This window comes from Hibiscus syriacus, unplaced genomic scaffold (genome assembly GCF_006381635.1).
Source record: "Hibiscus syriacus cultivar Baekdansim isolate YM2019G1 unplaced genomic scaffold, ASM638163v2 tig00111069_pilon, whole genome shotgun sequence".
In the NCBI taxonomy this organism is placed as follows: Eukaryota; Viridiplantae; Streptophyta; class Magnoliopsida; order Malvales; family Malvaceae; genus Hibiscus; species Hibiscus syriacus.
Window position 1 is genome coordinate 881074 of NW_024062970.1, and position 12494 is coordinate 893567.

General features: G+C 35.1%; 2 protein-coding genes across 2 annotated transcripts; one reads left to right on the plus strand and one right to left on the minus strand.

The window, feature by feature from the left end:
* Window positions 1-1138: 1138 nt before the first annotated feature.
* LOC120151857 (E3 ubiquitin-protein ligase COP1-like) lies at window positions 1139-7063 on the plus strand. The gene is made up of 14 exons (XM_039164181.1): window positions 1139-1614; window positions 2450-2527; window positions 2839-2994; window positions 3540-3881; window positions 4230-4387; window positions 4551-4616; window positions 4906-4984; window positions 5250-5405; window positions 5543-5641; window positions 5995-6099; window positions 6225-6404; window positions 6571-6681; window positions 6768-6952; window positions 7004-7063. Exons 1-13 carry the CDS (start codon window positions 1255-1257, stop codon window positions 6933-6935), a joined length of 2058 nt encoding a protein of 685 aa, XP_039020112.1. The 5' UTR covers window positions 1139-1254; the 3' UTR covers window positions 6936-6952; window positions 7004-7063.
* A 3397-nt stretch (window positions 7064-10460) lies between these two features.
* Window positions 10461-12110, minus strand: LOC120151745 (putative pentatricopeptide repeat-containing protein At1g10330). Its single transcript, XM_039164112.1, has one exon. It carries the CDS (start codon window positions 12101-12103, stop codon window positions 10703-10705), a length of 1401 nt encoding a protein of 466 aa, XP_039020043.1. The 5' UTR covers window positions 12104-12110; the 3' UTR covers window positions 10461-10702.
* Window positions 12111-12494: the final 384 nt, after the last annotated feature.

The following is a 12494-nucleotide window of genomic DNA, read 5'->3' on the forward strand; positions in this document are numbered from 1 at the left end:
ATTATATATTATATAAATGTTTTCATAACGTTTTCAAAAGTATATATTATATATATTTTAAAAACGTTTTCAAAAACTATATATTATATAATTTTCAAAAATATTTTAAAAACTATATAATATACATATTTTCAAAAATGTTTTAAACTATATATGTATTTTCAAAAACAATTTGCAAACTGTATAATATATATGTGTATGGACGAAAGTTAGTGTCTACACTGGGCCAAGTGAGACTCATCGCCCAACCGGCAGCTGATATCCGACATTCTCAATGCTTTTGAAGACGAGGTGTCTCGAAGCTAGAAGACCATGAGCAAGAAAGAGAGGAAGAGGAAGAAGAAAGCTGATTCTGCTGATGATATGTCTATTGGTTTGAAGGAGCCCAAGGAAGATTATGGTGAATTGAATACCGTTAAAAGTTCGATATGACATTGTTTAATTTATTAAGCAGTTTATCAAATATAATACAAATGATTCCGTGTACTGATATTGAGCCATTGAAAAAAACAAGCAATTCGAATTCCAAACCTATCATCACTTACTTTCACTCGATCAAAACAAACAACGACATATCTGCATCAAAATAAAAGTAGAGGGGATTAAATTCCAAATATACGAAGAGTATAGGGACTAGTTCGGAAATTGCGAAACTAATTTTACCTTAGACTTTGAGCCCCATGGAGTTTAACAATGACATGTTGAATTTAGTATGTACTTATGCAACTTTTTCCCAATAACCTTTGAAATTAATATTTTTTTTTTATTTTCAGTCTTTTTGATGATTTGGAGCTATTATATTATCCCATATGGCATAGATAGTCTTAAATTTTCATATCATCAAAATGATAAACAATTCAAATTTACCAATTGGTGTGGATAAAAATGTTTAAAGACCAAATTGAAAAAATCAGAAACTTGAAAGATTAAAAAGTGATTTATCCCATTAAATATAATAGCATGTCTGCCTGTGTGTAGTCCGCTGAGCCAAACGAATAAAGAGAGAAATCTCCCGCCCAACGTGTTCTCTTTTCACCCTCACAAAATCTCTGCTTAAACAAACATTCCCTCTTCCCTACCAATCACTCACACTGCTTCATAACACATAAACCATTTTCTTTTCCTTTCATACGGACGCAAAATGCTCCCCGGCTAGACCAGCAAAGCAAGAACTAATCGATATATACTTTTTTGGCTCCGTAATCACTTATAAATTCAACTACGCGTTAAAAAAGAGGATTGTTAGAGGTAAACATGGGAGAGAGTTCAATGGGAGGAGCACTTGTCCCCACCGCCACTAAATCTGAACAGCCGCCTCCATCGCCGATGAGCTCCGCGAATTTTCCGCCGCCTCCGCCTACGATTCATCATCTTCCTCCTACGAATCCGGTGCAGCCGTCCTCGGCGGAGGAAGACGCTGCGGAATTTGATCTGGACAAGGATATGCTCTGTCCTATTTGCATGCAGATAATCAAAGACGCTTTTCTGACGGCCTGCGGTCATAGCTTTTGTTATATGTGCATTTTGACTCATCTTCGGAATAAGAGCGATTGTCCTTGTTGTTCTCGTCATATCGCCAATAACCGTATCTTCCCTAATTTTCTGCTTAATAAGGTCTATTTTCCTTTTTCAATCTTGCTTATATTTTTCTGAATGATCAGTATGTAGGATGATCCTTTATTTAACTCTTGAGAACTAGAACTTTTAGGTTTGGATATTTTTAATGAAAAAGTACATTAAAGCTTGATCAAAGTGTAGCCATAGTACTAAATTGCTGTTGCGGATGATATGGCTTTATTTTTTCCCTGAAAGTAACTATGTTTCTAAATCGCCGATGCCGTGTTGCGCCCTTGAAATGGCAAATCCATATTTAATTCATTATTATTTCCAATTTGGATAAATGACATCATTTACATGGATGGAGACATTAATTCAGTGGTGTATTTGATAGTCTTTATCTCGAATTTCATGGAAGGATTTTTTTTTTAAACTTAGGTATCCATGGTTAATTGGTTAAACAAAGATGAATTTGGTTGGATAGATTGTGGATTGTGGAAATTCTATTTACTTGTATTCTTGTTTCTTGCTTAGTGCATACATTTTTCAGTAACGATGCTTGATGCATATCTCAATTCCTAGTATAGAGGTAGGAAAGATCAACATGGCAAGTAAATCGGAACTTCTTTGTCATGTTCCCTTCAAACAGCCTATTGTGATATTTAGTTTTGTTTTATGTTCATCCATGCAACTGACATTGCACATATATGCTGTCTGCCTGACGAAGAATAGTCTCAAGTCCAATGTGGCTTGGGGATACCCTTGGTTTACAAATTACACCAAAAGAAAATATATATGCTTTTCCTGGTTTTTTTACTTATTTACCTGTGTTGTTATCCTTATCTGTATAGACTTCTAATCACTTTTATTGACAGTCTTTTTACTCCTGTAGTTACTGAAGAAAACCCATGCTCGTCAATTAGCTAGGACAGCATCTCCAGTAGAACAACTTCGTCAAGCTATACAGCAGGTCTGTTCTACTATATTAGAGCATTATTTTCCAGAAACACCAATTATGAATTATGATAGTAGCATTTTGAACTTAAGTTGTACGAGGGAATCTAATCAGTTTGGTAATGTGGTTATGCATTTGTTTGAATACTTCACATTCATATCTTCAATCGCTAAAGAACCTTCTTGAATTTCTGATGAATGGGTTTTATCATTAGTCGATCTTAACTTTTTTAATCTAATTATGGATTCGTTCTTTTCACCTTTGCTTGCTACAAAGAGTGGTTGATATTATTTAACATAATGGGTCTCCTTGTGATCCTTAGACAGGGTTGTGAGGTGTCAGCCAAGGAGATAGATGGCTTGTTGTCTCTTCTTGTTGATAAGAAGAGAAAGATGGAGCAAGAAGAAGCAGAGACAAATATGAAGATTCTACTTGATTTCTTGCACTGCCTAAGGAAGCAAAAGCTTGAAGATCTTAAGGAGGTCCTTAAACTTGATTTTACATGTTCCTGGAAATGCTTTCCCTGTATATATAAGTAGGGATATAACTCTCTAGTTCATAAACAATCCATTAGAAGTTAAAACTAATTGCGCATACACAATCTACTAGTTTGATTGCATTAACTGAAATTGCGCATGGAACCTGAATCTGAATTCTTAGCTTCAAGCCAGTAATAATATTGATGCAAGAGAAAAGGAACCACATAAGAATCAATGGTATGAAACGCATAAATGATCATTTAGACAACCTACGGATAAAGCCCACTGAGAATGATACTTTGCTTTCAGAATCATCTTGTATAGTTGGCCTTACTCTGCTTTTTGACTTTAGGTCCATGCTCGTTGGATGCATCTAGTTGAGCACCTTCACTCCTTTCATTTGCTTTCGATTGTTCTAAATTACTCTTTTTGGTTCTTTTAGCTTTCTTATTTGGGGGGGGGGGGGTGGGTAGGAGAGTGGTTAAGGCTAGTTTTGTTTTATATTTTCACTGATAGTCTTATATGTTTTCCCTTTTTATTTAATGAAGATTCAAACTGATCTCCAATATATTAAGGAGGACATAAGCGCTGTACAGAAACGTAGGACAGAATTGTATAGGGCAAAAGAGAGATGCTCTGTGAAACTAAGAATGCTTGTTGATGATTCATTTACTGCAAAAGCGTTACCCTCATTGATTGATAAACATAAAAATGGCAATACATCTGGTGCTCGCCGGACGGGTTCTGCCATTTCACAGAACAAGTTTGATGCAAAAGCTCAAGTGAGTTCATTGGGATTCAGAAGTAACAATGCCTATGGTGAGTCAGATTCAGCATATGATATTAATTCAGGGTTGGCTGTAGCAAGAAAGAGGAGGGTCCATGCACAGGTTAGGTTTTTTGCTTATTTTTCCTTTCCTGTTGTGTGGTGCAATGCTGTACTTATTTGTGATTACAACATGAGCTGGTTCGAATTTGTTTGTCCAATGAGAACCCCATTTACTAAAAGTCTTCTAGTGGAAGTGCATGCACATAAGACTTAACTGTTCCACTAGATTGCATGTCTATAACTGGTCCCTTGAAACACTCTTAGTAGCACTCTTAGTAGCACTCTGTTCAAACGATATATGGAACAATTCAGACCTCCCACTTTTGCTAGAGTTACATTAGCTATATATCCTGCTCAGATAAATAGACATTTTGTTGGATGAATATATTATAATTACCTCTTGCTACAGTTTAATGATCTACAAGAGAGTTACTTGCAAAAGCGGCGGCATTGGATCAAGCAACTTCATAAACAAGAAGATAAAGACCAAACTGCAATTAATAGAGATGGTTATAATCCTGGGCTTGAGGATTTTCAGTCGGTGCTCTCATCTTTTACAAGATACAGGTACATATCTTTCTTTTCAGTGATCTTATTTCATAAATTCATCAAAATTTTCTTTTTGAGGGAAAATTTCTGGATCTCACGTTATGAATGTTATTTCCTTTTCTGTAATATTTATCATTTTTATACTTTGGATATTTATCTTTTTTTTTAATGTTCAAATTAGTCGATTAAGGGTCATTGCTGAGCTTAGGCATGATGATATCTTCCACTCTGCTAACATTGTTTCAAGGTAAGTGCAAAATGTATCATTCTGCGTGTTTCATTTGTGAGTCATTAACATGTTTCCTTTTGTATTTTCACACAATTTTGGTCCTATTCTTATGATTTCTGACAGCTCCTGAGTTAACTTGTTTTGTAATTTCTTGGAGATCTGATTTGATTGGGTAATGTGTTTAGACTTATCCAAACATTTAGTGTTGTGAACCAAAAAAATTGTACTGATCATTTGAACTTCTATTTTCATAAAATTTCCATGTTCAACTTGTTTGGAATTTCTAACCAGTAGAATTAATTTGCAGTATTGAATTTGATCGTGATGATGAGCTGTTTGCTACTGCTGGGGTGTCAAGGCGCATCAAGGTTTTTGAGTTTTCCTCGGTAAGAATTGGATGAAATATTTTAGGTTGGTTTGTTGGAATTCACGATTTCTGAATTTTCTATAATGGTGGAAGCATTCATATAAATGGAATTCAAAGCCACCTAATCTTGTAGGTAATTTTTAGAGCTTTCATTAAAGGGATCACTTTTCCCTGAAAACTATTAGAATGTCATTCTTTTATACTGATGATGTATGTATTAGTGTTATTGGATGGTAATTGTCTTTGCTTCACTGGTGAAAAATTGCCTATTTGATTTTCTGCAGGTTGTGAATGAACCAGCAGGTGTGCATTGTCCTATTGTTGAAATGTCAACCCGATCCAAACTTAGTTGCTTGAGTTGGAATAAGTACTATAGAGACCATATTGCTAGCTGTGATTATGATGGGATAGTCACTGTCTGGGACATAACGACTCGGCAGGTATGAAGAATAACTCTTCACTTTTATGGCTCACATATAATTCCCATGCTGGTTGCTCTGCACAAGTTTATTGATTGTAGTTCAGGCTCCAGTCATCTACAGTTAAATCTTAAATAAAGTGATTGTCAACTTTACAGAGTTTGATGGAATATGAGGAACATGAAAAGCGAGCTTGGAGTGTTGACTTTTGTTGCACTGAACCTTCAATGCTTGTATCTGGTAGTGACGACTGCAAGGTAAAATAACTTCTCCATGAACCTTGATTGCATTGAATATGGTTCTCTTGCAGTTTATCTGTTGAGATGAGATCAACAATGGGTGAATTCACCTTTTTGTTGTTGGTTTTATATGAGAAACACAAGTTCCATTTCATGATTAAGCAAAATGAACTATCAAATTAGTTGCATTTTATGTTCTCTATGTAGATTACAAGATTCTGAGATGTGCATCCCTGTAGAAACTGTTTCCGGCATGACAAGGCCCTGCTACTTTTTGATAGAATAGCCATTTAGTTCAGCAATTGACTTTATGATTGTTAGGGTATTCGATTTTGCAATTTAAAGTGTGTAACCTAATTTCTATTTGCCAGGTCAAAGTTTGGTGCACGAAACAAGAAGCCAGTGTTCTCAACATCGACGTGAAAGCGAACATTTGTTCTGTCAAGTACAATCCTGGATCCAGCGTTCATGTGGCAGTATGTCTTGGTTAAATAAATTCAACTTTTTTTTGTTTTCCAACAACAGAAATACTTGCATAAGTTTCAGACAATCATCAATAAAGAAGAGTTTAGTTAAGTTTGAGGTTTTTGAATTCTTGCAGGTCGGTTCCGCCGATCATCACATTCACTATTATGACTTGAGAAATATCAGCCAACCCCTGTATGTATTTGGTGGACACAAGAAAACTGTTTCATATGTGAAATTTTTGTCCAACAATGAATTGGCTTCTGCATCTACAGACGGCACTCTTCGCTTATGGGATGTAAAAGAAAATTTACCGGTAAGTCTACCAAATAAGTTACATGGCTAACAGGCTAACCATATAAATTTGTTATATCTTTGCTGAAACTAAGACGAAAGGATTACGTTGGCAAGAATCTGTTACTAAAAGCGTCGGCATGCGGCTTTGTAGTTACCATCTGACCGAGTGTTCTATATTGTGTCAGCTGCGCACGTTTAAAGGTCACACCAACGAGAAGAATTTCGTTGGTCTTACGGTAAATAACGAGTACATTGCCTGCGGAAGCGAAACTAATGAAGTATTTGTTTATCACAAGGTTTGTTAACAATCTAAACATGTGGGAGAATATAGTATTTTGGCGTCAAACCAATTTATAGTCCAAGTTACATTTTACTCTTGCAGGCTATCTCTAACCCTGCAGCTTGGCGTAGATTTGGTTCTGACATGGCCGATGCCGATGAGGATGGAGGGTCTCACTTCATCAGTGCGATATGTTGGAGGAGCGATGGCCCGACGATGCTGGCGGCAAACAGTCGAGGAACGATTAAAGTGCTTGTACTTGCAGCTTGAACGGTAACTTTTTCATAATATGGAAATTGAAACTTTGCATCTTTCCCTGTGTTGTGAAACTAGCTTAAACGTGTGATTTAAGGGGAAATGGGTCGATAGGTTCATTGTGGATTATTAATGATTATTGCTATTATTATTATTTATAGCTTGAAGAACTAGCTTGAATCAAATGTCTGAATCTGACATAAATTAATTACTATAGTTTATATTCAAGATTTATAATTATTTTCCTTGACAATAATTTTTTTAATATTCGAACATAAATTCTCGTTTTTTTAGTACAATATATTTTAGGGTAAATTACGCGTTTAATATCTAAACGATCAGTCTTGATCTATTTTAATATTTAAATCTTCAATTTTATCAAAACCATACTTAAAGTTACCACCGTTAAAAACTTTAGTTTTTGTTTCATTTTAATATTTCGTTCAAAATTTAACGTTAAGTTTTGAAAAAATTGAAAATTTAGGTATTAAATGGACCAACATTGATAGTTAGGTGTTAAATGCTTTTAGTTTTTAACGGCGAGTACTAAAATAAAATGAAAATTAAATTTTAAGTATGATTTAAAAAAAATTAAAAGTTTAAGTATTAAAACGGATTAAAACTGATAATTTAAGTACTAAATATATAGTTTACCCTATATTTTATCATTGTCTTATCAGTATCTCAATGAATTTTTCCCAATACTTTGGGCATATATATCCGCTAATAAAAGGACAAAAATATATATTTATGTATTAAATTTTATCAACGTGAATGTTAATAATTTATATTAACATTATGTTTGTGATTTTTATAAGGAAAATCGTAATATATATATATATATATATACAGATTTATTAGTTTAATATTATTAAGAGTGCGTTTGAACAATACAACATTATTATATAGAAATATAATAATTAAAATTTTGAACTATTTAAGCATATTTTAATTCTTTATATCATAATTATTTGTATAAATTATAACCATTCAGTTATACAAAATATTAACATTTTCACACAAAAATCAACATTAATCAAGTAATTCTTCAAAAAAAAATAAACAGGTAATTACTGTATATTTTTGAAGAAGTAAACATAATTCAAATAATAGAGAATAGGAAGATAATTCCAAATATTCCTATAACAAAAATAATTTGGTCAAATCGTATGACAAATATTCCTATAACATATGGTTTTTTTTTTTGAAATGATCAAATAATAGTAAAAACTAAATTCACAAAAGTACATATAATTCATGGACCTCTCATGAAATTTGACCAATTAGTTCCCTTTCTTCCTCGCCCTCGTTCTCCAAGATCTTGTGATCTGTAGGCGCCATCATCATCATCATCATCATCATCATGTCACGTATTGATCAGACATTGACCATCATCATCACAGTCATCAAGGATAGAGGATGATCAGAAAATGTCAAGAATCTCGAGGATCGAGCGGTTGCAGAGGGGACAAGACCCTCGATTCCATGACAATTCCCTCGAACAAACCCTGCAAAAAGTATGTCCACATGAGATAAACGCTGCACCTTTCTTCCTCCCCATGCACACGCAGCACGTCGAATCACTCCCCAATTATTGCTCCTCCCTTTCTCTTCCTCCTCCAGCAGCCTCATCAACGACACCCTCAGCGGCGTCCCCGGCGATCCTTGCGGTTCATGCGATGCCCGCAAATGTCGCTCCGCTGCAAAAGCCGCCGCTAGGATAATGCCCGACGAAACCAGAGCCGGGTTGACTCAAACTGGATCCGGATTACGAACTGCTCCTTCCGTTTCAACTTCATCTTCGTCTCTGCGGCTCATAGTCGTTGACCCGAATCCCCAGTTGGACCCACAACACCGCATGACTTTGAATCCCAGCCGTTCTTTGAAGCTCCTCCTCCTCCTCCTCCTCCTTTCCCCATCTACACCGTCCATTGTTCTTTCTGCAATGATTCCTGCAAAATACCACACCGAGTTGACTCACTTTCTTGTTAACACGGGCATTGCAAATGCAAAGAAAACCCAGAAAACAAGTAGCTAGAAAAATGCATGCTATGAAGATGGTAAAAGAACGGGGGAATCAACATACAGCAAGTCATGAAAGTCCACACAAACAATGAAGAGACTCTCTCACCTCTGGCGTTAAAAGAAGTGTTTTTCCTTTTGCAGAGTTTTCGGAGCCTAAAAAATAGTCAGCTCATCTGAGTCAAAAAAGGCTTTCCTTTTCAAGTTGCCACAAGAAGGAACAAGGACAAAATAGAAGAAGAAAATGATGAAACATACAAACAGATAAAGGATGGTAACGAGGAACGTGCTTGGGGCTTCAACTTTTGTACTTAAAAACTTTAGTTAACGGAATGTTAATTAAGAATAAAAATTACTATAGAATAGGATTACCGTGAATGTTATATTTTGTGTTTGGTTGGTTTAGTAGGAATGTAAGATTACCGTGTTTGGTTAAAGTAATAAAAGATTATTGGAATGTATATTTTACCAAATTGTCCTTATTATATATTTGTTTTTTAACAAGTTGAATTCTATTATAATATTATTATAATTAATTTATATATTTTCTTTAAAAAATTTAAATTCATAAAATTTATATAATTTTTTACAAAATCAAAAAGATAAATATGTTTAATGAAATGATAAAATTTTATTTTAACCACTGAACTTCATATAAAATTATAATTATGGATTTTTTTGTAAATCTAAAATAGTTTAAGGATAAATTTGTAATTTAACCTTCGTAGAATTTTTATTATTCAACGACAGAAGAAGGATAATTTTGAAAAAAAAAGAAGGCATTTTAGTCCAAAACGCCGGTAATCCAACAATACCTAAGGGAAGAGAGGTAATCACATTCTCGGTAATATACCCCAAACGGAAGAATGTGGATTCCATTCCCCGGTAATAGGATATTACGTGAACCAAACAGGGTGTATTCCTTATGGATTGAACAAATAGCACCACTTTGGGTATTCCTTATAGATTGAGCGATTAGAATACGTAATACTCGTAATCTTTAGATAGAATAATAATTGCTTTTGAAATGAACTAATTTATTTCGGTGGTTAAATGAATCATTGTTGATCCTAGATGTCACAAGTTCGAGCATCAACGATTGAAGTATGGTGATTGAGCGATCATTGTCAAATAGTTGAGAGTATTTAGAACATATTCTATTTTGTAATCACCTTAGCTTAATAAAAAAAAATAATAATTCTTTTTGTTACTAAAGTTAATAAGTTCACTTTAAAGATATTTTAATACACATATTTTTTTATCGACAATCAATTAATCTTAGTTAAATGAGATACTAAATTCCTTACATTAGTTAATTACTATATCATTTACTAGTGGTTAATCCAATATATATATATATATTAAATTTTAAATTATAATATATATTAAATTTTGCGAAGTCTATTAAACGCGTTTTATAGGACACGACGTAGTACTACGTAGGTAGTTTGAGAGATATTTTTCTAACTAATCTGGAGGTTATTTCGGTTTTTAATATAGTAACGCCTATATATATAATGTCAAACAAAATTTCAATAATATTCATTCTAGTAAGGCTAAAAAGAAGCCAAGCAAGCATGAGTTTCATTTGTATTTCATATGTAAATCTCATCATACTGATTTGCTTGCATCTTCATAGTAGATTTCTATTCGGATAAGAGTGATAACTCTTTTTCTTGGGGAATATTTGATTGTTCAATCCAAAGTTAAAATTAAAGAATGAATTCTCTAATATTTTAATTAGTATTGACCATGAATACTCACAAGGAATCAATGAAGCTATAAGCTGGAGCTTTCTTAATACCTGCTTCTACCATCGATTTCCTCAAATCAGCTGCACGATCCCATCTCTCCTTATCAGCATTTATGGTAGATAATGCTACATAGAGACCACAATGTCGTGGCTGCAACTCAAGCAACCTTCTCCCAACTTCATTTCCGAGTTCGAAGGCACCGTGAATCTTACAAGCGCCTAAAAGCGCACCCAACACCGATGCTTCGGGCTGAAATGGCATAGTGTTCAGTAACTCGGTTGCTTGAGTTAAAAGCCCTGCTCTGCCTAAAAGATCTACCATACACCCATAGTGTTCCATTATCGGCACAATGCCATATCGACACTGCATCGATCGAAAGAGTTCCGAGCCGGACTGGACTCTCTTGGTACGAGCACATGCCGTAAGAACAGCAACGAATGTAACCTCATTCGGATACACTCCATCCACTTTCATCTTCTCAAACAAGTCCAATGCCTCCTTTTCTCTTCCATTACATGCAAGTGAAGAGATCATTGCATTCCAAGTACAAACCTTTCTAACCAACATTTGATTAAATACTCCTAAAGCAATCTCTAAATGGCCTTTCTTTCCATAAAAATCAATCAATGCTGTCCCCATGAAAATGGTCATAGCAACTTCATTTCTGAAAATATACCCATGTATCTGTCTCCCTAGGTAAAACCCACTTCGTTCTTCTAAATTAGCACAACAAGAGAACACGTTAACGTAAGTAGCCTCATTAGGCCTCACTGAAAAATCCATCATTTTCTCAAAAACCCAAATCCCCTTTGCAAACTGTTTACTCCTTAGAAAACCATTCATAACACTTGTCCAAGACACCACATCCTTTTCAATCATGCAGTTAAAGAGGAAAAGGGCAGAACCCATCTCACCATTCCTCCCAAAAGCATCGAGCATCGCATTACACGCGACAATGCACGGGCTAAGCATTTCATCGAACACTTTACACGCATTGCACAAACCACCGAGTCTAGCATACACACCGAGCAACGATGATTGCACGAACGGATCAGCCAATACGCCACGGTTCAGTGCTTGGGCATGGAGGGGTGAGCAAGTGAGTGTGGCTAAGGAGAGAGACGAAGAGGCGGCTTTGAAAAGAGAAGTGAAAGTGTGGGCATTGGGGGGTGTTTGATAACCGAGCATGAGGGTGAAGAGTGTAAGGGAAAGATGTGGGATTATGTGGAGATAGGCTCTTATTAAGGTGTTGTAAAGAAGCGTTGCCTTCCATTTTGAAGAAGTGTTTTGGCTTTGCCGGTTGTTGAGGAGGTGGCCGCCGGTGATCAGCAGCGAATGGGTTTGCTTGATTTGGTTTGAATGTTTGATGAAACGTTGAAGGTGTTGTAGAAGAAACTCGGAGGTCATGTGACTGCTTGGGCAAAGTAGTTAAAATCGAAGGAGACGGTGATTTTCAAGTCGAATAAGCTATTTATACTCAAAATTATAAGATGTCAACGTAATAATACCAACAACCAGTTGGTATAGTAGGATGAAAAATTAGATCTTTTAAATAATGTTAAGGGTTCGAATCTTAATAATTGTGAATGGAACAAACTGAGTTGGGAGTATCACCCTTGCCTTTACAGTACCCGATTCGGATTAGTCGATCAATAGATCGGATATCGGTGATTATACTCAAAAAAATAAAAATTGTCGGCTGTAAAACAAAAATGATGAAAGTGTTTGATAAATTGTTTGTGAAAAATATTCGTATAATGTTCATTTATATTTTTTATTGTTTTCCAAGTGTTGCAAA

What these genes read in the sequence shown, in the direction of transcription:
- LOC120151857 (XM_039164181.1), top strand. Translation starts at nt 1,255, where the DNA reads ATGGGAGAGAGTTCAATGGGAGGAGCACTTGTCCCCACCGCCACTAAA. An exon ending in AGCTTGAAGATCTTAAGGAG is followed by an intron (nt 2,995 to 3,539) that starts GTCCTTAAACTT and finishes TATTTAATGAAG; the next exon opens with ATTCAAACTGATCTCCAATA. An exon ending in AGGTTTTTGAGTTTTCCTCG is followed by an intron (nt 4,985 to 5,249) that starts GTAAGAATTGGA and finishes GATTTTCTGCAG; the next exon opens with GTTGTGAATGAACCAGCAGG.
- LOC120151745 (XM_039164112.1), bottom strand. Translation starts at nt 12,103, where the DNA reads ATGACCTCCGAGTTTCTTCTACAACACCTTCAACGTTTCATCAAACAT.